General features: G+C 32.5%; 2 protein-coding genes across 2 annotated transcripts; both read right to left on the bottom strand.

The window, feature by feature from the left end:
* Positions 1–2,924: 2,924 nt before the first annotated feature.
* Positions 2,925–4,367, bottom strand: LOC106433576. The gene is made up of 2 exons (XM_013874404.2): positions 3,652–4,367; positions 2,925–3,564 (listed from the first exon to the last, which is right to left on the bottom strand). Exons 1-2 carry the CDS (start codon positions 4,365–4,367, stop codon positions 2,925–2,927), a joined length of 1,356 nt encoding a protein of 451 aa, XP_013729858.2.
* Positions 4,368–11,785: 7,418 nt separating this feature from the next.
* Positions 11,786–13,389, bottom strand: LOC106433585 (transmembrane protein 45A-like). The gene is made up of 2 exons (XM_013874412.3): positions 12,703–13,389; positions 11,786–12,345 (listed from the first exon to the last, which is right to left on the bottom strand). The coding sequence occupies exons 1-2, from the start codon at positions 13,211–13,213 to the stop codon at positions 11,927–11,929; spliced, it is 930 nt and encodes a 309-aa protein (XP_013729866.1). The 5' UTR covers positions 13,214–13,389; the 3' UTR covers positions 11,786–11,926.
* Between the last annotated feature and the right edge of the window lie 9,965 nt (positions 13,390–23,354).

The raw sequence follows: 23,354 nt of genomic DNA, 5'->3' as shown, positions 1-23,354 counted from the left end.
AGAGCCAAACTTCTCCAAGTAGACGAGCCATTACTTCTCACTCCCGTCCAAGACAAGTCGTGAATATTGCTCACCTTGTATTTACTGCATAACACTCGAGCCCATAAACTCTCAGTATCATACAACAGCCGCCATCCCACTTTAACTATCAAAGCCTTATTCATATCTCTCGATTTCCTAATCCCAAGACCTCCCTCGGTTTTCGGCTTGCAGACCTTCTCCCATGAGACCAAGTGTTGACCGCTACCCCATACAAAACCCCTTGATAAACTATCTAGTTTTTCAAGAGTACTTACTGCTAGGATTATGGTATTCATCGAGTGCACCGGCATTGAAGAGAGGACCGCCTTTGTCATAGTTAACCTCCCTGCAAGGCTTAGTGTCTGCTTCTTCCACCCAGATAATCTGGAAGCATCTTTCTCAAGAACCTCCCCAAACGTATCCTTATTTATTCTCTTCTGCAATATCGGCATTCCCAAGTATTTTCCCAAATCCCTTGTCGATGCTATACCACTATCCCGGCTTATTCTTTCCCCTCGTTCTCTAGTCACATTGCTAGAGAAAAAAATTTTAGACTTTGGGAGACTTACTTTCTGCCCTGAAGCGTTGCAAAACTTCTCCAACACCTTTTTTATCACACGTATTTGTGTTAGTGATGCTTCGGCGAAAAGAATCAGGTCATCAGCAAAGCAGATATGTGATAATTGTGGACCCCCTCTCGATAAATTTATGGGCTTCCATCTCTTTTCCTCCACCGCTTCATCTATCAATTGGCAAAGCCTCTCCATGCATAACACAAACAAGTATGGCGACAAGGGGTCCCCTTGTCTGAGCCCTCTCGATGGCTTGAACGGTTCTGTTTTCTCTCCATTCCACAAGATACACATCGAAGAACCAGCTACACATTCCATAATCCTTCCAACCCAAACTTCTGACAAACCTGCAGCTCTTAGCGTGTCCTCCAAGAAATCCCATCGCAGCCTATCATAGGCTTTCTCCAAGTCTAACTTTAAGAGCATCCATCCCTTCCGACCCTTCTTTCTTCTCATCGAGTGAACTGCTTCCTGAACTACCACAATGTTATCAGCGCTTAACCTGCCAGGAATGAAACTAGCTTGAGCAGGCCCAATTAGTTTCTTCATAATTCCCTTCAATCTCCCTACCATGGCTTTAGTGATTGTTTTGAAAAGCACATTACAAAGACTTATTGGCCGAAACTGAGTAATGCTCTCCGGCTTGGTCACTATCGGTATTAAGACCACGAGAGCGTCATTAGTATTCTCTGGTAGCTTCCCAGTCTCAAAAAATTGAGTAGCAAATCTAACCACAGAGTCCCCTACTGTTTCCCAACATCTCTGATAGAAAACCGGTTGGAACCCGTCAGGTCCTGGCGCTTTAAAGCTTCCCATACCTCTTACGGCCTTCTCTACTTCCTCTGCCGAAAAGGTTTTGTTCAGAGAATCATAATCAGGATTTGTAAGACTCACAAATCTCCTCACCAATAAGCCTTGAGTATCTGTATCCACATCCTCCAATGAATATAATTTTTTAAAATAGTTCACCGCTAGCTCTTCCAGTTCCTGAGCCTCTGATACCCATTGATTCTCGTTGTTTCTTAGCATCTTAACTTTGTTTCTCCTTCTCCGTATGATTGTCGACATATGAAAGAATTTAGTGTTCCTGTCTCCATGAACAACCCACTTTTCACGCGATTTTTGGAACCAAATAACCTCTTCTTGTTCAAGAACTATCTCAAACTCCTTGAGGAGCTCCCCCTCTTTCACCAGCAACTCGTCAGAAGGGTTTTGTTCAATCCTCTCATGTATCTCTTTTATTTCCGAAGCTAAACCCTCCTTTTTTATTTGAACATTACCAAACACTTCTTTATTCCACTTCCGAAGAGTCACTCCTAGTCTTGTTAAAGCTTCTCTAGTATCAATTTCACGGTCCCATGAAGCTGTTAACAGATCTTGGAACTCGCTATGTTGAAGACATGCCGCCTCAAAACGAAATGGACGATGACACGCATTTCCTTTCACCTCCGGCGTAAGTTGTAGGTACAAAGGGGCATGGTCGGAGGCCAAAAAGGGAAGGTGTGATACTCTTGCCTCCTGCCACTTAAGTCTAGCTTGGGCACAACATAAAACTATGTCCAACCTCTTTGCGACAAAAGTGCTCTCCGTTTTCCCTCTCTTCCATGTGAACTGATTGCCACCAAATCCCATATCAATTAAAGACATATTATTAATCCAGTCGCCAAACGTTAAGGAATCCTCCGATAATCTTCCGTTTCCTCCACTTCTCTCGTCCAATCGCACAATAGTGTTGAAGTCTCCACCCACAAACACCGGACCAACATCATTCCTTATCACTTCTCCCAACATATCCCATAGGCCACTCCGACGGCTCGGCGTAGACGCGGCGTACACAACGATCAGGTTTATCCCATCTGCCCCAGTTCCTATTCTGGCATGGATAAATTGATCCGAGGACTTAACCACTTCAAGATGTCCTAACTCATCCCTCCATAACAGCCACATACCTCCACTCTGGCCACAAGCATCTACTCTGAACGAATTTTCAAAACCCAATTTCTGACAAATTCGACTCGCAGCTTCACCACCTGCATGAGTTTCGAAAACAGCAAGGATATATGTTCTGAACTTCTTCACCAAATAACGGATCGATCGGCGGAATTGAGGTTTATTTGCCCCCCGACAATTCCATAGAATGCACTTCATCAGATCTTTATAATCAATGAGTAAAATTACCGGGGCAAATCGTTATGCCTCCACTCTCTTCGAGGATTCCCCATCCTGCCCCATTCGTGCTTCTGAATCATCAAGAGACAGATTCGCCGTTGTTGCAGGTTGTTCCTGTACCTCCCTATCTTCACCGCCATGCTCAGTGCCTTTCTCGTTTCTTCAGATTTCCCCAACACCAGCGAAGGCACCACCTGGCCGGCCAACACACTCGTTTTCAACCCGCAACCTCTTTCCACTCATCGACAGTCCAATTTCGCCCCTCGTTGGGCCAAATACCAGACCTCGTGTAGGCCCAACATTTCTTGATTTAAACTTAAATGGATTTGGGCCTCGTAAATTCCCGGCCTTCTTATCTTTTTGCCCAACTTTGATTGACATGTGCTTATCATTCCCTTCCTTCGCTGCAAACGACACATCCTTCCCAAACATTCTACTTGAACCTCTTAAGCTTAGGTTTATGGTATTCTCATTCTCTTTATTCGCGCCATCTCTTCCAACCTCCTCTTCTAGTTTCTCTGTCTCCCCCTCTTCACCTAATCCTCCAAATCTGTTTGACACCTTTATTATCTCCACCGCACTCCCATTGCGTGCTTCCCTTACTCTACTCCCCGCTATTATTTTAGCTCCCCTCATATCTCTTCCCTCATTATTTCGCATAGAGCCTCCTCCTCCATTCTGTTGCTCTGGTCTTCTCCTCGCTGGTCTCACTTGGGTAAATTCAGTTACCATCCCCCTATCTCCCGTAATCTCATGCGGTTTTGTTACTGGGGTAGACGCAGTAGCTAGAGCTCTCTCAACACTATTTCGTGGACATGCATGTGCTAAATGCCCATACATACCACATGTCGAGCAGATTGTTGATATCCCTTCCTACGAAACCCAATACCTCTCGCCATTAATCACCACTGTCCCTTTTAACGGCTTGTTGATATTTACCTCCACGCAGATTTTCGCAAATCTAGCTCTCTCAAACTTCAGAGTTGTCAGGTCAACCTTTATCGGTCGCCCTAATCCCTTGGCTATACCCATCAGTATGGTCTTATGGTAAAGATTAACTGGGATATGCGACAATCGAACCCACACCGGCGTTGTGACTATCTCATCTCTCAACGGATCGAAATCTGGATTCCATGCTTGTACCACAAGGCAGCTACCAAAAGCCCTCCATGGCCCCCCCGACAGTGCATTCATGTACTCCTCCTCCGACTCGAAACGCACCATGAAAAAATTCCTTGGTAGGTCCATGACAAACATCGATCCATTAGGTTTCCACAACTCCTTCAGTTTGCGAGTCAGATTCAGAAGTGAGACATTCCTTCCCAAAACCCTAACAATCATGCATCTCTTCCACAAGCTATTCATAGCCGTCAGTACCTCTTCCCCTATCGTTATCACTGGCTCTCCATCCTCTCCATTCGGGAACTCTAATGTCAGTCTCGACTCCACAAACTCTTCATCCACAACTTCTTCTGGAACAGGCATCCCCCCCTCGTTACACCCTATAACCTTTTTTACCCAAGAGCTTGGTGCATCAGGAGGGTCTCCCGGTGGCCTTCCCTTTTCTCCAATGTCCTCCATGGTTGCTTGGTTAATCTTGGCCATATGATTGAAAATTCTTAAATGAATAATGAAGTTTATGAAGCTCGGTATTAGTTAACATATATATATTTATGTTAACTTATATGAGTTAACTATATTTAGTTAACACAAAAAAAAAATTTAAAAATTAATTATTTATTTATATATTTATTAGAATCCTAAATTTCGTATTCCTAAAACCTACCCCACCCCCTCAATTCTAAACCCTTAGTCTAGATTAGTTAACCTTATGATTATAAGTGTTTTTTTTTTAAAGTGAGAATAAAAGTGGTATTAAGAATGTGGTATTTTTGGTAATTTCCCGTATAATATTGTCACTAACTAGATTGACCTTTTTTAGCTTTCAATTTTTTTCATTTTAATTTTTTCTTTGGTTGAGTTTGGTTTAAATTTTTAGGTATGAGTGTTTTCTCTAGCCTTAAATACAAAATTGATAACAATTTATCTATGCACCATGATTATAAATACAAATACTAATAGGGATTTATGTGTGTAAATGAGTTTGTAATTATAAATAAATATCTCACAGCTTATGCAAACAAACAAAAAATCTTCAATCTATAATAAAATGATTTATTATTTTTATGTTTTTACTAAAACATCAAACAAAATCCGTTGCAACTCACGGACCTTATCTAGTGTCGAACAAACGGCACTACTGGTGGATGATTCGTAACCGGGTGCCACATGTCCTAAAGGTGTTCCCATGTTGTGTGTTTTATGTTCTAATTAGGTAAAATTTACTATGGTCATATTTTCGTGACAAAAATAGCGATGAATATGCGTTATTTCTCATTATATAAAAATCTGTATTTAGTACTTGGTGAATAATTTGGTACTAGGTAATTTGTCCGCACTTGCGGGTTTAATAATCTTACAAATATTTATAAATAGATATATTATAAAGTTTTTATATAGGATAAAGTTTTTTTATTTTAATAAAATATATTTTATTACATAAAATAAAATAAATTTGAAATCATTCATATATATACATATATATATATATATATATATATATAAATATATACATGGATTTATATTGATTTTTAAAATATTACGATGTAAAGAATTTTTGGATAACATAATATATAATTTTTTTAATTTATGGTAATTATATATTAATAAATAAATCTAATATTATTATTTATTAAGGATAATGAAGATTTTAAACGCTTTAACTTTCAACGTGAGAGCAAAAAAATCACTTCATAAAAAATATATAAATATTTTACGAATATTTGCCAACTTTTGTCAAAAAAATATCGAAATGAGTGATTTTGATTGTCCTAATAAATTTATCTTAAAAGATAGATGATTCATTCTATCTTCTATGATATATATACTAAAATTATAACCGATTTAATATTACTTAACCAAATATAATGTAAACATATATATAATATTTTAATATTATTAAAGTAAATATAATATAAATTTAACTATGATATTATTGTTACACTTTTTTAATTATTTTGAAGATAATGATAAATTATCAGCTAAATTACTAAAATAGTTTATTAAAATTAATAACTGAGCTTAAAATATAACTAAATCTAATCCAATGTGTATATCCTTCTATCCAGCGAATGAGAAATATATATTTAAAAACAACTTAAGTAGAATCATGATTCACTAAATAGGTTTTAAAGAAGAATTGGATTTCCATATTATTTTAAGGAAAATTTGCCAAATATGACTCAAAACTTGATTTGAAATGCAAACATATACTCAAACTTGAATCAAATGCAAAACTAACATAAAAGTCTTGTGAAAATACACCCAACGCTTTGTGACCAAACAAAAAAAAAGAACTCATTATTACGAATATAGCCCCGGTAAGTCGTCTGGACGACTTCCACGTAAGTCGTCTGGACGACTTCCAGGTAAGTCGTCTGGTGTTGTTGATCTTAAAAATAATTTATAAATTGTTTAAAAAATATTTTGACAACCGAAAAATTAAAATCATGTAAGTGATGTAAATTAAGATATAATAAAATTGAATAGTTTTCAACATAGATGAGTGAAAGTAGTTAATCATGATATTGTTTGGTTTAGGGTTTGGTAACATATGTTGTAGTATTGTATGTATTCTTAGGGTTATATTTTGGAAAGCTTAAATGTTTTTTGAAAAAATAAAATTTTACCTATATATGTTTATTTATGTGTATTGTAAACACTTTTTAAGTTTAATTTGATTTTATGAAGTGTTTAGTTAGTTAATTTAGTTTAGAGGTTATGTTTAGGGTCTAGACGACTAACTTGTACGTCATCTAGGAAGTCTTCTAATTTCGTTTCCCGCTAAAAATATTTTAGTTTCCTGCTAAAAGATTTTAGTTTCCCGCTAAAAATATAGAAGTCTTCTGGACAAGTAAGTCGTCCAGGAAGTCTTCTATTAGAAGACTTACTTGAACGTATTATGAATCGAAAATATTTAACCTAATTGGATTTTTTGTCTCCTTATATAAAGAAAAATTTACACATTCTGTCACCTCCTCTCAAATGGCTCCAACAAAAATGTAATGTTCCTCATTCTAAAATTCTCCAACCTCTCTCTAATCTCTTTGAACTTATAAACATCAAACTTTATATCAATTTATTGTTTTTGTCTTTTGTCTTTCTCACTAATTTATTTTGTTTTTGCAGATTTTTCATCATATGGTTCTCATCTTCCATTGATTTAAAGGTAGATCTATTAATTTTAGATATGTATTTTTTGTGTGTTCTATAAAAGGTAGATCTATTTAATCTTTCACTCATTTTTCCTGTTTTTAAGCCTTTTGAAAGTTTTTGGATATGTAGATTTTTCAGATCTGGATTTGGATATACAGGTTTTTCAGATTTAGAAGACTTCTGGGCTAGAAGACTTCTAGGAAGTCGTCTGGAAGTCTCCTGACAGAGTCTTCTCTCATGTCTCCCTTTCATAATAGATCTGAGCGTTTTGATAAGTTTTTATGTCTGATTTTTCTTCATTTGGTAACTTCCTGTTGCATAAAGTTGATACATTTTCCCCAAACTAAAATTCTCCAAGCCCACTCTAATCTTTTTGACTTGAAAACACTAAACTTTATATGAATTTTTCATTTTTGTCTCATATTTTTCTCACTAATCTATCTTTTTGTTGCATGTTTTTAATTAGATGGTTCTCATCTTCCACTTGGATATGTACTTTGTGTGTTCTATAAAAGTATATCTATCTAATTTTCCACTCATTTTCTCTGTTTTTAAACTATTTAAACGTTTTTTGATATGATATGCAGGTTTTTCAGATATGGGTTTGATATACATGTTTTTCAGATCTGGATCAGACTTTGAAAGACCTATGGAAGTCTTCTCGGAAGTCTTCTCGGAAGTCTTCTAAAATATAATACGCTAGAAGACTTCCAGGAAGTCTTCTAGACGACTTCAAAGAAGTCTTCCAGACGACTTCCAGAAAGTCTTCTGACGGGGTCTTCGTCCATATCAAATAGAGTCTAAGTTTGTCTTTGTAGAGGAATGATCTATAATAGTTTTGTTTGTGGTTTGTTCTGTGATTTGCATGTGTACTCCTTTACTTGTGACTTTTTTTTTGTAAATTTGAATAGATATTAATGAAAAAAATTGGTAAATATGTTCATTTTCTACAATATTATCTTGCCAAAATTACTTGACATACTTGAAGTTATTGATACAACTTCAATAACAAAACACAATAACACAAAAAATTAATCAAATTTATTACAACTAAGGGAGAAGAATTTTCAAGAAAATTTAGTCAAATTCACAAAAGATAAAACATTACATAAGTTCAAAGATATAACACTTTCATTAGATACATAAGTAAAAAGTATATCTTATGATCTAAGAAGACACATTAAACCATATTACTTGATATTCTTGAAGTTACTTAACACTTTTGAAATTAAATAAACATATCTTAAAGTTACTTAAGAACTTTACAAAAAACTAACGGAGAAGACTTCCATGGAAGTCTTCTCAATTAGCTAGAAACTTTACTAAGCATGAATGTTGGTAACCTCGTAAATATCACCAATTAAGTTATAAATTTCATTCAGTAGCCCCAATATTGATTAATATACATGAATTAACAAAAAAAAAATAAAAAATCTTTATAGTTTTGAGAAAATGAAAGTTTATTAAACATTGACGCATACGACTTCCACGGAGGTCGTCTGGTAGACTTCTAGGAAGTCGTCCATTTAGGTTAGTTTTGCAATTGATTTTTAATCTAGACGACTTAGATGGAAATCGTCCATCTTTGTTTGTTAAAAAAAAGTCCGAGACGACTTCCATGTAAGTCGTCTAGGAAAAACAGGTTAGTTTTGCATTTGACTGGATTATGTCAGAAATTTGACTTTCCCTGGACGACTTACATGTAAGTCGTCTCAGGCTAGTTTTGCAATTGAAAAATAAACCAAAAAATATTATTTTTTTTCTAGACGACTTACACGGAAGTCGTCTGTCCGACGACTTACACGGAATTCGTCCAAGATAAGTAAGGTTTGACCAGAATCTCGGAGTAAAATCATGGACGACTTTCGTGTAAGTCGTCTAGACAAAAATATTTTTTTTTGGTCTTATTTTTCAATTGTAAACTAACCTGAGACGCTTACATGGAAGTCGTCTCGAATTGTTTTTTTAACAAACAAAGATGGACGACTTTCATGTAAGTCGTCTAGGTAAACACATTTAAAACTCAATTGCAAAACTAGCCTCTGCATTGACCAGAAGACTTCCATGTAAGTCGTCTACAACAATACGACTTATCCGGAAGTCGTCTGGACGAACAGATCTGAAAAAAAACTAATTTCATAGTTTCAACCAGTGAGATAACTTGTTTATCACACAAAAGCCTTCTCCAAGCACCCATAATCTCAAACAACAGTGACCCACCAAGAATCGTAAGCTTCAATAGTTTTATGAACCATAAAAATTTTAGAATAAAAATCTTGGGCTTTTTTGGATGAATATGGAGAGAAATTAAAGAGATGTTGTTTTTAGTTCATAAGAATTGAGAAACAAAGAGTGTAAATCGATTTTTAGGTGCACTAAGAGCTTCAAATTGGTTGTTCATAGTGGTTGGTGTATCGATGGCAATTGCAATATTGTGAATATTTGAGGAAGATGAGGGTGATAGAGCAAAATAAGCATTTTCGAAAAGAAAAAAAGAAAAAAAAAATGATGGCATTTTCTTGAATAATCTGAACTTTGGGGGTGAAAAAGGCAAGTCAAAGTTCTAAAAAAAATGAGTTAGTTTTGTGTTTGACTTCAAGTTTTGAGTCATATTTGCAAAAAGCCTTTATTTTAAAATCACGAAGTGTTAACTTATAACTTTCTCCTACATGTCAATATGAAATTTTTTTATGGTCATCCAATTATTTTCATTCAATTCACTGGATATATTAAAACACAATCAAATTATTTTTTTTAGTGCCATCAACAACATTCTTTTTTAATGTTTGATATATCTTCTCGCCGTGTACTATTAGAAAACAATCAATATTTCAAAATTTTATAATATAGTAGTATAACTAACTATTAAACCTCAAGAGTCGATGAACATGTCAATTCGTATTGCAAAATCAAGGGTTTCAAAATAGTCAATGAACATCAATAAGTATTGCAAAATCAAAGGTTTCATTATGTCCATCAATGAACAGAAATATGTATATACATGTATCCACTGACGCTAATATCCACTAAGACAAAATCAAGGGTTTCATTACGTCCCTTAGCATGGTTAAACTTTTGTAATTGTTTAAAGGAGATTTCCGATATAAAATTAACGTTAAATATTATATAATTGGCAAAGTCAAACATTATGCATTTAGTTTACAATAAATAAAATAATATCAATTATTTATATAAATGATGATTTTAAGTTTTAAATAGTAAACTAATGATTCAATTAAATTAATTAAGATATAACAGATAAGAAAATTATACTTTCACACCAAATTTGATGTAAAATTATAGTGATGCACTAAAATAGTATAACTTTTAATGTTAGATGGGAAAGATTACACTAAAATAGTATAAAAGTCACACTAAAATAGCGTGAAAGTCACACCAAAATAGTATTTTTGGGTTGGTTGAAGATGGTTTGAGGGCATCTCTAACACCACTATATTTTCTACTTTAAAATAGAGTTAAAAATAAAAATGTTCCAGTGGTATTTTATTTTATACTCTATAAGGGTATTTCAGATCTCATTCTATTTTTCATTTTAAAATAGAATTTATAGTAAAAATATTCCAATGATACTCTATTCTTCATTATATAATTGAGTAGAAAATAAGTTTACTCTATATATAGATTAAATTATTTACTTTTTGTTTATCATTTTATTTTTCACTCTAAAATAAAATATCATTGGATTATAATTCAATTCTATTATAAAGTTACTTTATTCTAGAATAAAAAATAGAATAAATTATTTGAGACAGTCTAACAGAGTAAAAAATGAGTTTGCTTTATATTATAGCGTAAGTTGTTGTTTTTTTTGTTGATAGTTCTATTTTCTAATTCTAAAATAGAATATCACTAGAGAATAACTCAATTTTAGTTTAGAGTTACTCTGTTACTGAGCGAAAATTAGAACGAAATATCCGAGATGGTAGCATGCGTTTTGGATTAGTTGCAGAGTAGATGGCACGTCACGTCAGGTCACGTCACGTCGCATTTTTATACGTTTCGTATCTTCTCGATCGTCCAACCAGAAAGCATGGAGGATTCCGATCCGCGCCCTGACAAACATCGATTTCGAGAGACTTGGCTCCACAGCTCAACGTGTTTCATGCAGAGTTTAAATGCTGTCCTACAGCTGTCGTATATCCAGAATCGAAAGACCATGCTGTCCTACTACAGCTGTCGTATATCCAGAATCGAAAGACCATGCTGTCCTACTACAGCTGTTGTATTATCCAGAATTGAAAGACCAAACTGAACTAATAGATATAATAAACTAAATCAAATCAATATTAATGTCCAAATGCTTACTAGTTTAAATGTGTAATACACCTGAATGATTGTCCAAATAATTATTGAACAAAAAATGATAGGATTTATACGGGCTAAGTGTAAGTTAGACTTGTGTTTTCAATTTCAAGCATTGTTCAGTTTGATTCGACTTGAAATCATCATGATCGTTTAAACGATAATTAAAGTAAACACTGAAAACTAACGAAATTCCTACTTGTTTCTTTCACATGGTTGATGAAACACATTTTACGATCAATACACTATACACAACACACAAGATCAACCGAATCAAAGAATTTTTTAATGTTATTATCCGGATAATTTTGGTTTAATTGAACTCGTTTCCAGGTTTGTAAGGTTTAAAGAATTTAAAAGTTTGTGTTAGTTGATGTGTTGGAAAATAAGAAGCACAATTTTTGGGTGGGTGTGAGGAGAAATAGTTTGGAGAACTTCCTTTTATTACAACAAACATTAAAACATTAATAACAATTTGAGTTGAGTTGGTAAAATAGACTTTATTTTCTAGAATAAACATTTTTTCTGTATCACATGACATAACCGATGACCACTAAGAAAGTTTCTCACATTTTATCTCCATGATCAACAAGTTTACCCATCTGGACAAAACTCATTTTCTGAGTCTCGAAGTGTTGTTGCTCTTCATGATATTGACCTCTTTGATAATTGGTGCTTAGACTAGAATACTCTATGTTTCCACCGTAGTTTCGATCCATAATCAAATATAGTGTCACAACACATATTGTGTTTATAACGAATAAGCAACTGAATTCGAGGTTGACCAACGCTTTAGCTCTGTGAAGAGCTTCTTGGGTTGAACAGTTGACCAGTTGGTGCCCATCTTCAACGTAAATGAAACATCCCTTAGGGATCAAACTTGGTGTGTAAAGCATGCAACCCAAAAATATAAACCACACTCCTTGAAAAGCTATACTTGAAGATCTCACAAGGCTCACCAAAAAGCTCTTGGGCAAGGCAACACCTTTTGAAGTAAAATGAAACGATTAGTTAGATAGTAATAATGTAGAACGAATTACTCAAAAGAGTGTTTATCAAAATTGTAATTTAAGAAAGTAAAACAAACAAATTAAAATATGAAAATTTGAAATGTATGTCAAAATTAACATATATAGATAATATGCATACTACAATTAACATAGTTTCTGATGTTTTTTTTTGTTAATAGAGTTTTTGATGTTTTGCACCGATCTTTATAATAGTATTGGCGAACCTAATACTAAGAAATAGTTAAATACAATTCCTTTCCATATATATACATGTTAATTAAGAACTTCAAGATACTGTATTTATTATAGGGGTCTCAAAACGATTTACCTACCCATGAGAGTGGTGAGGAGAGAGACAAAGATAATGAGTTGGAGGATCAAATGGTACTGTCCCTCAAAACCCACGTGGTCGGTAGAGTGAAAATGGAAAAGAAGTAGCTCCTGACTGAAGGCAGCGGCTGCAGCTAGGATGGTTAGCCCCTCAGAAGCCGCTGCTCTAGGTCGTGCTCGGTCAAGCACTAGTGCTAAAACAGCATAAACCAAGAAGGACATGGAGATGAAAGAATGTTCAAAGTTGTGGAGGTGGTTTGATGGGATGGTGCCATCTGAGTCAAAGGGCTGGTGCTTTCTAGGTCCAACGAAGAGCTCCATTGATATGGAAGCTGATGAAGAGAACATGATGAAGTAGAGCTCTAAGTACCTGATCTTTGATACTGGGAACCATACAGATGAATAGAATATGTTTGGACGAAGACAAAAGAGCTTTATGTTGTTGAATAAGTGCCATAAGCCAAGTGCTAAGAAAGCAAGACCTGGTAAAACATGTCCAACGAGTGTTCCCATGTTGTGGATTTGATGTCTTAGTGATCTTTGGTTTGTGTGTCAGAGAGAAAGAGAGGAGATAGTTTCTGACTGTGAGCAAGAATCAATGAGGAGTCGATGGGTTTAATATGAAATAAGTTTGAGGGATAGGCTTCAATAATAAGCGTTTGCATAAACGTTCAACTGCAAGTTGACTTTATAGGGTTAGTTAAATAAGGCTTGTCAGCCTAAAAGTTCAACTGCAAGTTTGGATTGGGTTTTCTTTATTAAGCAATAAAAGCACATGTGCTTGTTGAGATCTCTTTGGAAGCAAAAGAATCTGCAAATAAATTACTCCAAAAGTCGATAAAAAGTTGATGTCTCGTGTTCTATATACGGAATAAGCTAATTCGTACTTTTCTTAGTAATGTTAAAAAAGTATTTTGCATGATTTAGAAAACGCACAAAGGCTCTATCAAATTTCAAATGTTGTTGCTTGTTGTTTGTTGCAAGTTTCTATTTGTTCATATAGAATAATTAAGACACTTGAAAAATTATGTTTTTTATCATCAACTTAAACATAATTGATTAAGACTCAGATAACCAAAAAAGAGACTTTGTATTAATGTGGACAAAATAAAACGATTAGTTTCGAGCACCATAAACTTGACTGTCCGTCTTTGCGTTTTTGAGTCTGAAATACACGCTTTATCTCAAATGTGTTGAAGCCTTCTTGTAACCGTAGAATTTCTACACTTAAACAATTGTCACTTTTAATTTTCAAATGTAGCACCTCTTAAATTGAGATTTTACTTAATATACCTTTAAAAATTTGATAGTAAATATCATAATTACTATTTGTAAAAATGATTTAAAATTAAATCATAGATAAAGAATATTAAACTGCTATTAAATTTAATATCAAGTTGATTTTTATTTTATTCGACCAGTCGATTAATAGAATTTATAGATACAAAAAGTACGAGAGTATATTATTTATAGAATTGAAATTATGATGAGTAAATAAAAGAAACAAGGATATCTTTTTTTGTTCAAAATATAGATACCTAAGTTTTGATTTTTGGTTTATTTTTAATCAAAAACTGTTGAGAATAATATTATGGTTGCAACACCTCAGCAATTTTGATATTCAGTATTTGTCTAGTTCTTTCTCTTAAACTTCACGAACTTATCCAGAATAATATTTAATATTTTCATTACTTATCAGCTACCACGTGTATCTTGTCTAATCAAAGCGTATTTCATAAATTATGGTGAGAAAGACCGGTCAGGGCATCATGGATGGAATACATATCAAATATTCATAATGTTTTTCGGTTTTTTAATATATTAATTTAATTAATTTCTCAAAATAGGTTGTCCGAATTACCACATATTCATGTCCCCTCAGAACGGTAAGATAGCAACTTCGTTAGCACCTTCCGCCGTTGCTGCAACCTTTTCTAACAATCAGAAAGACAAATCCTTAGCTCCGAGGACAAACTTGTAGCTAGCGGAGTTGAACCACCGAGTCACCAAAGACGAAAGCTTTCATACGAGACTACGCTTCATGACCCCACCAATTGGCAAGGACCACTTGGAGATGCCGTCGAGTTTTGTTCTGTCAGATTGCACAATTATCCGGGAAGGGAGGAGACAATGACCGCCGCCAAAAAAAACCATAGTCCGTCACATGGATCTAAGATACCACTCAAAGTAAAAAAATAAACTTTTTTATTTATTATTCTCCTGTTGCATTTTCACGCACGCATCATGTAACATTTCATGTAAAATATTCATATTAATTTCTCTATTATATAATGGAATGTTTTGTTATTTCAGAAATAGAAAAGTTTAATTTACTGAACAGTAGAGTATGTGGTTGCTGATGTGGAACGATTAGTACACTTATAGATCAACCAAACCAAACTAACCAAACTGTTCGACAAAATATGTTTTGGGTCCGACCACCGGACGAAATGTTTAAATGCAACTACAACGCATCTTACAATTAAAACACTCTCAAAATTCAATGCGGGATTGTTGGCAATAGCTACGGAGTAACAAAATTGGGGGATCAACATATGCAGACACGGCATTTTCAAATTTGGAAGCAGAAGCAAAGGCCCTCCTCTTCGCAATGCAATCAACTTGGAGTTGTGGTTTTTCTAATACCATTTTCGAAGGAGATTCGGAGGTTTTGATTAATAATACATAATTTTCATAATCTTTTAGGCCATATTTGGTTTTGAAATGATAATTCTCTACGTCATTACATATGTTTGTTAGAAGAACCGGCAATAATGCTGTTCATTTGTTAGCGAAAGGAAAACCACCTAATGGAACGAGACAACTGAAAGAAAAAAAACACAGTAATATCTGACCTGGTTCGAAACCATGCCAACAGAGATAAATTGGTCGTCATAAGAGGTTTGGTTGAGATGCAACTCTAGGACCTTGGTCTCAACTTCGTACATACGTTTCTTCGGTAAGTCTAATTGCTGGACCAGTTTCTGATTCTGTATCTGTAGAACCGTGGCATCAACCTCAGGGGCAAACCCACCTTATACTATGGGGACATGTGCACCCCTAATAATATTTATACTAAGTGGTGTGAATGATCTAATATAAATTATTTATTTTTAATCTATAGGTATTAAAAATGTAAAAGTCAAAATCATAAATATTATATGTTATAATCTTAACATTTTACCAAAAAAAAAAAAAAAAAAAAAAAATTATATGTTATATAATGAAAGATGTAAAGAAATTATGCATGTTAATATAAGGAGAAATTTCATGTTTACCACTTTTAGGATACCACTTTTCATCTTTACCACCACTAAAAGGATATTTTCAAAAATACATTTTTTATTAAATGGCAAAAGACTTTTATGTCATTGTTCTCTATATATATAATAAATCATTGTTTAAATAAATAAAAAAAAGAAGAAAAAAATTAGTAATCCAAAAAAAATTATGTTTTCGAATTATACTTTTTCAAATTTGAACTTTTTTATAATTTTTTTTTTAATATTTTTTTTTCAATTTTTATTTTTGAAAAAAAATATATGTTTGAAACTATTTTAAAATATTTTTTTCTATTTTTAAGTATTTATTTATATATTTATTAGAATCCTAAATTTCATATTCCAAAAATCCTACCCCCACCACTCAACTCTAAATCCTAAGTCTAGATTAGTTAACCCTAGAAGTATAAGTGTTTTTTACCCTTCATTAAAAGTGAAGGTAAAAGTGATTAGTATAGACATGAAAAGTGGTATTATGAATATGATATTTTTGGCAATTTCCCATATAAGATAAGCTCTGAATTTCTTTTATTTTTTAAATTTGTGTTATTCCTCGGATGTAATTAAAATATAGTTTATGCAATCAAATCTATAAACGTAAACAAAGACTTAACTTAACAATGAAGATAAAACTAAACATAGAAAATATTATTCTTGCTTTCATAATATAAATTATGAATTTAAGATATAACAAAACATAAACAACAAAATAATAAAATATCAAACGAACCAATTATAAAACTGAAAATCCATAACTGCGCTGACATGGATCTTCAGAACTCTTCATTTGCAATGTTATCAAGAGCAATAACAAAAGATACCAACTTATAAAATTAAACAAATTTATTTTACCAAACTTATTGAATGAAATGTATTACTTCTTTCTTAAAGCGTCAATTTCGGGAACATTATCGGGCTCGAACACAATTTTGAAAACCCATCAATATTAGTCACATTTCAATCGACCTTATCATGATAAACAAAAGTATGTTAGCAAGTAACACACCAATAGAAAACTTAGGAGTGATATTAATATTACATTGTCAATATTTGGATGATCAAATAAAAATTGAAAAACATACTATAAATTCCATGTAATACACTTTACCAAAAACCGAACCGAAAAAATATAGTCTGGATTTAGTAATATCGAATAGACTGAATGATGTTATTCTTAAAAAAAGAGGTATATAGATATTATTTGGTCCATAAACTGATCAAACCGAATAAATCATTTACTAAAAATAGTAGTATATTTATATGTAAATTATATAGCACAATAAATAATATGTATATATATATATATAATTTATTTTTATTGATATGATCTTCATACTTAAAATGTTGATTTTAGTAATTTTATATATTGTTTTAAGTTAAAATTGTTCTTTTCATTTTATCAAATTAAACAAAGGAAAAATTTCATGTTTACCACTTTCATGATATCACTTTTTATCTTTACCACAACTAAAGAAATATTTTCAAAATACATTCTTTATTATGTGGCAAAAGATTCTTATACTCTTGCTCTATATATATATATAATGAATCATTATTTAAATAAATAATAATAATAAAAAATATTTTTTAATGTTTTCGAGTTATACTTTTTCAAATTTGAACTTTTTATAAAAAAAAATTGATTTTTTTATTTTTTTTTCTAATTTTCATTTTGAAAATCGAAAATTATGTTTGAAACTATTTTAAATTTTTTTTTATATATTTTTAAGTATTTATTTATATATTTATTAGACTCATAAATTTTACATTTCAAAAATCCTACCTTACCCCTCTACTCTAAACCCTAAGACTATATTAGTTAATCCTAAGGGTATAAGAGTCTTTTACCATTTATTAAAAGTGAAGGTAAAAGTGATTAGTGTAGACATGAAAAGTGGTACTATGAATGTGATATATGTGGCAATTTCTCTTAAACAAAACATATTTTTTACGTTTCCGTTGACAAATATGTGTGCTAGTATTTAGTTACTTAATAATATTATGGATTACTAATTTTCTTATTTTTATTTTATAAAAAAAAGTTATTATTAGCTTACAATATGTTTACTAATTATTTTAGATTGTAAAAAATAAAAGAAAAAATGGTCTATTTAAAAAACTGAAATATTTTCATGTTTTATTAAAGCCGATATCTAATCATCTAAAGTAAAATCACAAAATGCTATAAAAGATAAATATATTTATAGGTTTTTGATTAAATAAACCGAATAACCCAAAAACTAATGGTATATAAACCTAACCAAACTAAAATATATATGGTTTTACTATAGTAGCTATTTTTACAAACCAAAATAGCGAAACCGAAAAAAAAAAACTAAAATGGAATTAAACACAAAAAATTGTGGGTTGACCGAGATTGTATAAAGCTATCTCGGAATTTTGTTATTTGTTTTTTAACTAACCGTTTATAAATTTGGTATTCAATATGCTTTGCTTGGAATTCCATTAACAAAATAAATAAAATGTTTCAGTAAACATACAAACGTATGTACTTTAAAAAATAAGTGGACAAATGGTATTACTTTATTCTAAAGGCTTGTTCAAACAATTACTCTTATCTTCCACATATAGACTTTAAAGGCTTCAAATCACCAAGAAAATCAAAATCAACCATTTTATACTTAAGAACAACTAAATCGTATAGAGAGGTAAGAGTTTATGCTTGTGATGTAATGTAATACGAAATAGGTTGGTGTTTGTATAGAAGAACCAATGACTAACCTATTAATGCAACAATAAATGTAAATAAATTCCATATATACGACATTAAATACATAAATCATTTATACAAAAATTGTTATAATTTTCGTACAGACTTGGTTTTGACTTTTGACTAAAATTTTTCTATACTAATTTTTTGATACTAATGATATAATTATATATCTTGAATCAATGCCATATATATTGTAGTTCATTCAAATATTCTTCAATATCTGAATGCAAGATTGTGATCCCGTGAATTAATACATTTATATCCTTACGGTTTTCATTATATATTTACCTTACACGGATCTTTGACTGAAGATCAAGAATGTGCATTAACAATGGTGCCTCGTCAATTATTGACAGTGTCTTAAAGGAAGGTGTATAATCTAATTACTGCTAAATCAGCTTACACCATATTTGTTTAATATCTTATCGAATTAGATCATTATTCAACGCAAAAGTTGAAATTTGATTCAATCATGCATTAATTACCAAATATTTTGAAGTTCGAAATTGTCATGGAAGGATTACGTGATTGGGTATCCACATAACTATACAAACATAAAAGAGATTAAGAAAATAATATAGTTTCTTATCAGAATGTAGTCAAAATCGTGAAATCAGTTATAATGACATGATTCCTAATTTTGTAAAGTATTTTAGGAAACAATAACATTCTCTCAACTTTTATAGAAAACACAGTGAATTACATTCTTCACGTAGCGTATAATTTTTTGGGTCTAATAATTATAAACAAAAAGCATAATAAAACAAATTAGTCGGTATTTAGTTCTACAAAAAATTAGCCAGCTCATCAATTACGTATAACCTAATTTATTATTAAAAATAATTATAGTGATCTTGTATTTTACATAAGGGATGTTCGTCAAATTTTTAATATAATTTCCGAAACATATATAAAAATGAGAACTACTTTACAAACATTATCATGACTACATATGATATGCGGAATAATAGGATTCTTAAGACGAAGATAAAGAGAACATATATACGTGGAATACTTTACAACCTAAGCTCAATAAAATACAAAAACAATATATTTGTAATGGATCTCTATGTTCTCAATGTTCTTGGAACAAACATGAACCAATACATGCAATACAGTTTATATAGGTGGTCCGTAAATTTTTTTGGATCGAGTTAATAAAAAATATTTAGCTTACAGCTCAATTAGATATCAATGGTCTTTCTCAGTCAAACAAACTAAGCTCAATAAGGCTTTATGTTCTTCAGTAAGATCTCTATATTCTTCCTCAGTCGAACAAACTAAGCTTAATAAAGTTAATACGCGGATACAAATATATTTGTGTAGAAACAAAATGTTATAACGTAAATATGCACAATAGGTTTTACTTACATGGGACACAATATGGTATAAGGGGATACACGCAAATGCAAAATGTTATAGGAAGGGAAAACATATAGTATAATAATTATCTAGTTTAAAGGGTCAATGGCATTATATGTAATATCTCAAGGCAAAAGAGGTTTCCTTTAAAAAGGATGTGAGAAGGCCATGATAACACCTAAGCAATGACAATTGTGTTAATCACACATAAACATAAGGTTAGAAATTAAAAGTGCTCCTCAAATAATATAAAAGGAATTTTGAGCAAATCATTAATAATTTGGTAGATCACATGGTAAAACTTAGGTTGTACAATGTGTGCCCCCCAATAATTCATGTTTGAATCCTTCTTATGTCTTTTTTTCTTTTATTATTACTACTGCACCTAGTAGATTTAATTCCTAGGTTTTTCCCTGATCAACTTGGAAATAACAACACATGTAACCAAGAAACTCATTTGTGAACAGTCATTAATTCTAAGCCCAGAGGCTTATTGGGTCTATCTTATTTATATTCAAACATTTATAGAAATATAATAAAAGTCCAGCAAAATAAAAATTGGACAAAGCTCATTATCTGAGTCGACGACACTCGATCCAAGTGTTGTTGTTCTGTTTGATAGTAGGTGCTTGGTGGTTAGACTAGATTACTCTTGCCTTTTCACTGTAAACACGATAGAAAATTACGTATAATATAACAACACATATTGTGCTTATAACCAGTGGGGATGTAGGTTTATCAAGAAAGTGGCATTTGCACCCACAAAAATTTCAAATTCTTTGTAATATACCTTAATTTTAGCTATATTTTCTTATTAAAAATTACATTTTAATCTTAGTTTTTATATTTATATGTTATTTGTCGCCTCAAAAATTTCATGCTACATCAACTACTCCTTATAACAAAATAACCAGCTTAGTGACAAAAAGCGATGACTATGTGATCCTTTCTCAATATATTACTTTTCGTATTTAATATTTTTGAGGATAATTTGGGATGTAGTTCTTTTTGCTCAAGCTAGATGAATACATAAACAACAGGTTTTTTAAAACATAATTAATAAGTAATGCTTAATAAGTCGCAATTCTGTTCTGAGCATCCATTTTGCATTAGATGCAAAGTATACGTCACGTCATGCATAAATAAATAACCTTTCGTAAGTATCTTCTTGAACGCGTGGTTCCTATGATTCTTGGCTTACTTTCTCAAGAAAATTCTTTTTACGTCGCAACAAGTAGTCCAACCAAAACACGGAGGATTCAGCGGCCTGGCTAGTTTTTATTTGTCATCGGATTTTTAATATTACTGTCAGAGTGAATTACAAGATGAGATATACTGTGAAATACAAAAACCGTACAAGTCAACTAAGACAATAAAGTGATAATTTTTGGATTACACAAGAGATAAAGGCACTTCGATTTTATAACTAGGTATCAGAGATGTCTAAAAAGGTTAAAACTATTATTTGCTAAAATAATATTTTATTTATTAAATACTTCAAAAAAATTGATTATGTTTGCTTGTTCGAGGGTCCATCCCCTAACCCTTGGAAGTGGGGGTTTGACACCTCCTTCCAACCCTATTTGGTTATGACGACAATCAACGCGATATACAGTTGTAAGTCAAACATCGATTTCGTGAGACTTGGTTCCACAGCTCAACAAGATTTAGATTCAACGGTTTACCAACAAAAGAAGGAGATTTAGATTCAACTCAACATGATTTATATGTTCTTTACAACAAAAAGAAAAACATCATGGATGTTTTCTTGGTCTTCATCAGGGCAGTCTTCCACCTGCAAGGTCAGATCGATTATTACAGCTGCTATCATTCATAACAACAATCCACCTAACTACTGATGCCGACAGCTATTCATGGGAAATTGATGGAAAACCTATGTTGAGGTATGATACTGGAAAGGTATATCATCACCTATGTGGTGATCAGGCCGTAGTCCAATGGGCAGGTGCAGTCTGGTCGTCAAAAAGCATTCCGAGATACTCCTTTCACTCCTGGTTGGTTGTCCTTGACCGTAACCCTACTCGTGATCGTCTCCTCTCTTGGGGGTCTTCAGGTTAGCCATCTCTGTCTTCGAAACCAGAAACCATCTCTACATGATCTCGCTTGGCTACTAAGTGTCAGCTTCAACCTCTTCGCAACTGGTCCGATCTCATAAACCAGATGATTGCTCTACCGCCGCCGAAACAGAACTAGCTACTCTCTCTCTTGGCTTGGTAAGCGACGATGTACTGGCTATGGCGAGAACGGAATCAACGACTGCATGCTAACACGTTTCGATCGGTGGACTCTCTCATCAAGACCATTGATCTCCAGAAAGCTTCACAGAATCAAACCCTTCCCTTTCATCAAAGATGCTTCAATTATGGTTTTGGAACGGTCGTCGTCCTTCTTCTTCCTGAGTTCTTACGAAAGCTCCCTCTCTCTCAAATTGACTTTCAACTGGGCTTCATCCCTCTACTCATATGGGATTCTAACTTTCATTTTGGGGTTTCAACTATGGTTCTTTTTAATTGGGATGTATAACTGGGCGGGGTCCTATAAACCTTGTCTCCGATGTCTGTAACCTTTTTTTTCTTTTCAGTTTTATTAATGAAAGCCTTGTTTACAAAAAAAAAAAGGTTTTATTTTTCTACCCAATAATTATTCATTTTAATATTTTCAATAATATCAAAATTATTTTAAAATAAATTAACAATATATTTTTTGTTTGATATTGGAATTAAATATTTTATAACACTATTTACATTTAAATTTAATATATATATATATATATATATTTTATTAAAAAGGAAAAAGATAAAAATATAAAAATTGGAAGTGGCCGGGCTCAGCAATGTAGATGTACGTGACGTCTTTGAATAGAAACGTGCTCCATGAAGTTTAAATGTTGACCTTATACAGCTGTTGAGTATTCCTAACTAGCACATTTTCTATTAGACCTTGGAAAATATCCAATTTGAAAACTGGAAGTATCAAATTAAGTCAAATAGTTATAAATACCCAAATGGTTATTACTAGCTTAAATATTAGATGGTGGATTGAAGAAGATAAGATGATGCTGGAATAACTAACCTTCTCTACTCTTCTCAAGTGTTTATTTTCCAGTTTACGAATGCTTTCTTTGTTTACTTTTTCACTTCTTTTTAAGGTTTATGGGCTAAATTTATAATTGTATTGTGTCTTCAATCCGCTTGAAATCATGATTGTTGAATACGGTAGAGTAAACACTAAGAATTAACAATATTCCTACCTTTTT

This window comes from Brassica napus, chromosome C3 (genome assembly GCF_020379485.1).
Source record: "Brassica napus cultivar Da-Ae chromosome C3, Da-Ae, whole genome shotgun sequence".
In the NCBI taxonomy this organism is placed as follows: domain Eukaryota; kingdom Viridiplantae; phylum Streptophyta; class Magnoliopsida; order Brassicales; family Brassicaceae; genus Brassica; species Brassica napus.
Note: the sequence above shows the minus strand (reverse complement) of the source record. Positions and strands in the feature narration are given on the sequence as shown.

Excerpts from the sequence above, each read along its gene's own strand:
- LOC106433576 (XM_013874404.2), bottom strand. The coding sequence starts at position 4,367 with ATGGCCAAGATTAACCAAGCAACCATGGAGGACATTGGAGAAAAGGGA. Across the intron at positions 3,565-3,651 it reads GTGGTGATTAATGGCGAGAG|TGTTGAGAGAGCTCTAGCTA; the intron begins GTATTGGGTTTC and ends TCCACGAAATAG.
- LOC106433585 (XM_013874412.3), bottom strand. The coding sequence starts at position 13,213 with ATGGGAACACTCGTTGGACATGTTTTACCAGGTCTTGCTTTCTTAGCA. Across the intron at positions 12,346-12,702 it reads TCTCCTCACCACTCTCATGG|GTGTTGCCTTGCCCAAGAGC; the intron begins GTAGGTAAATCG and ends TTACTTCAAAAG.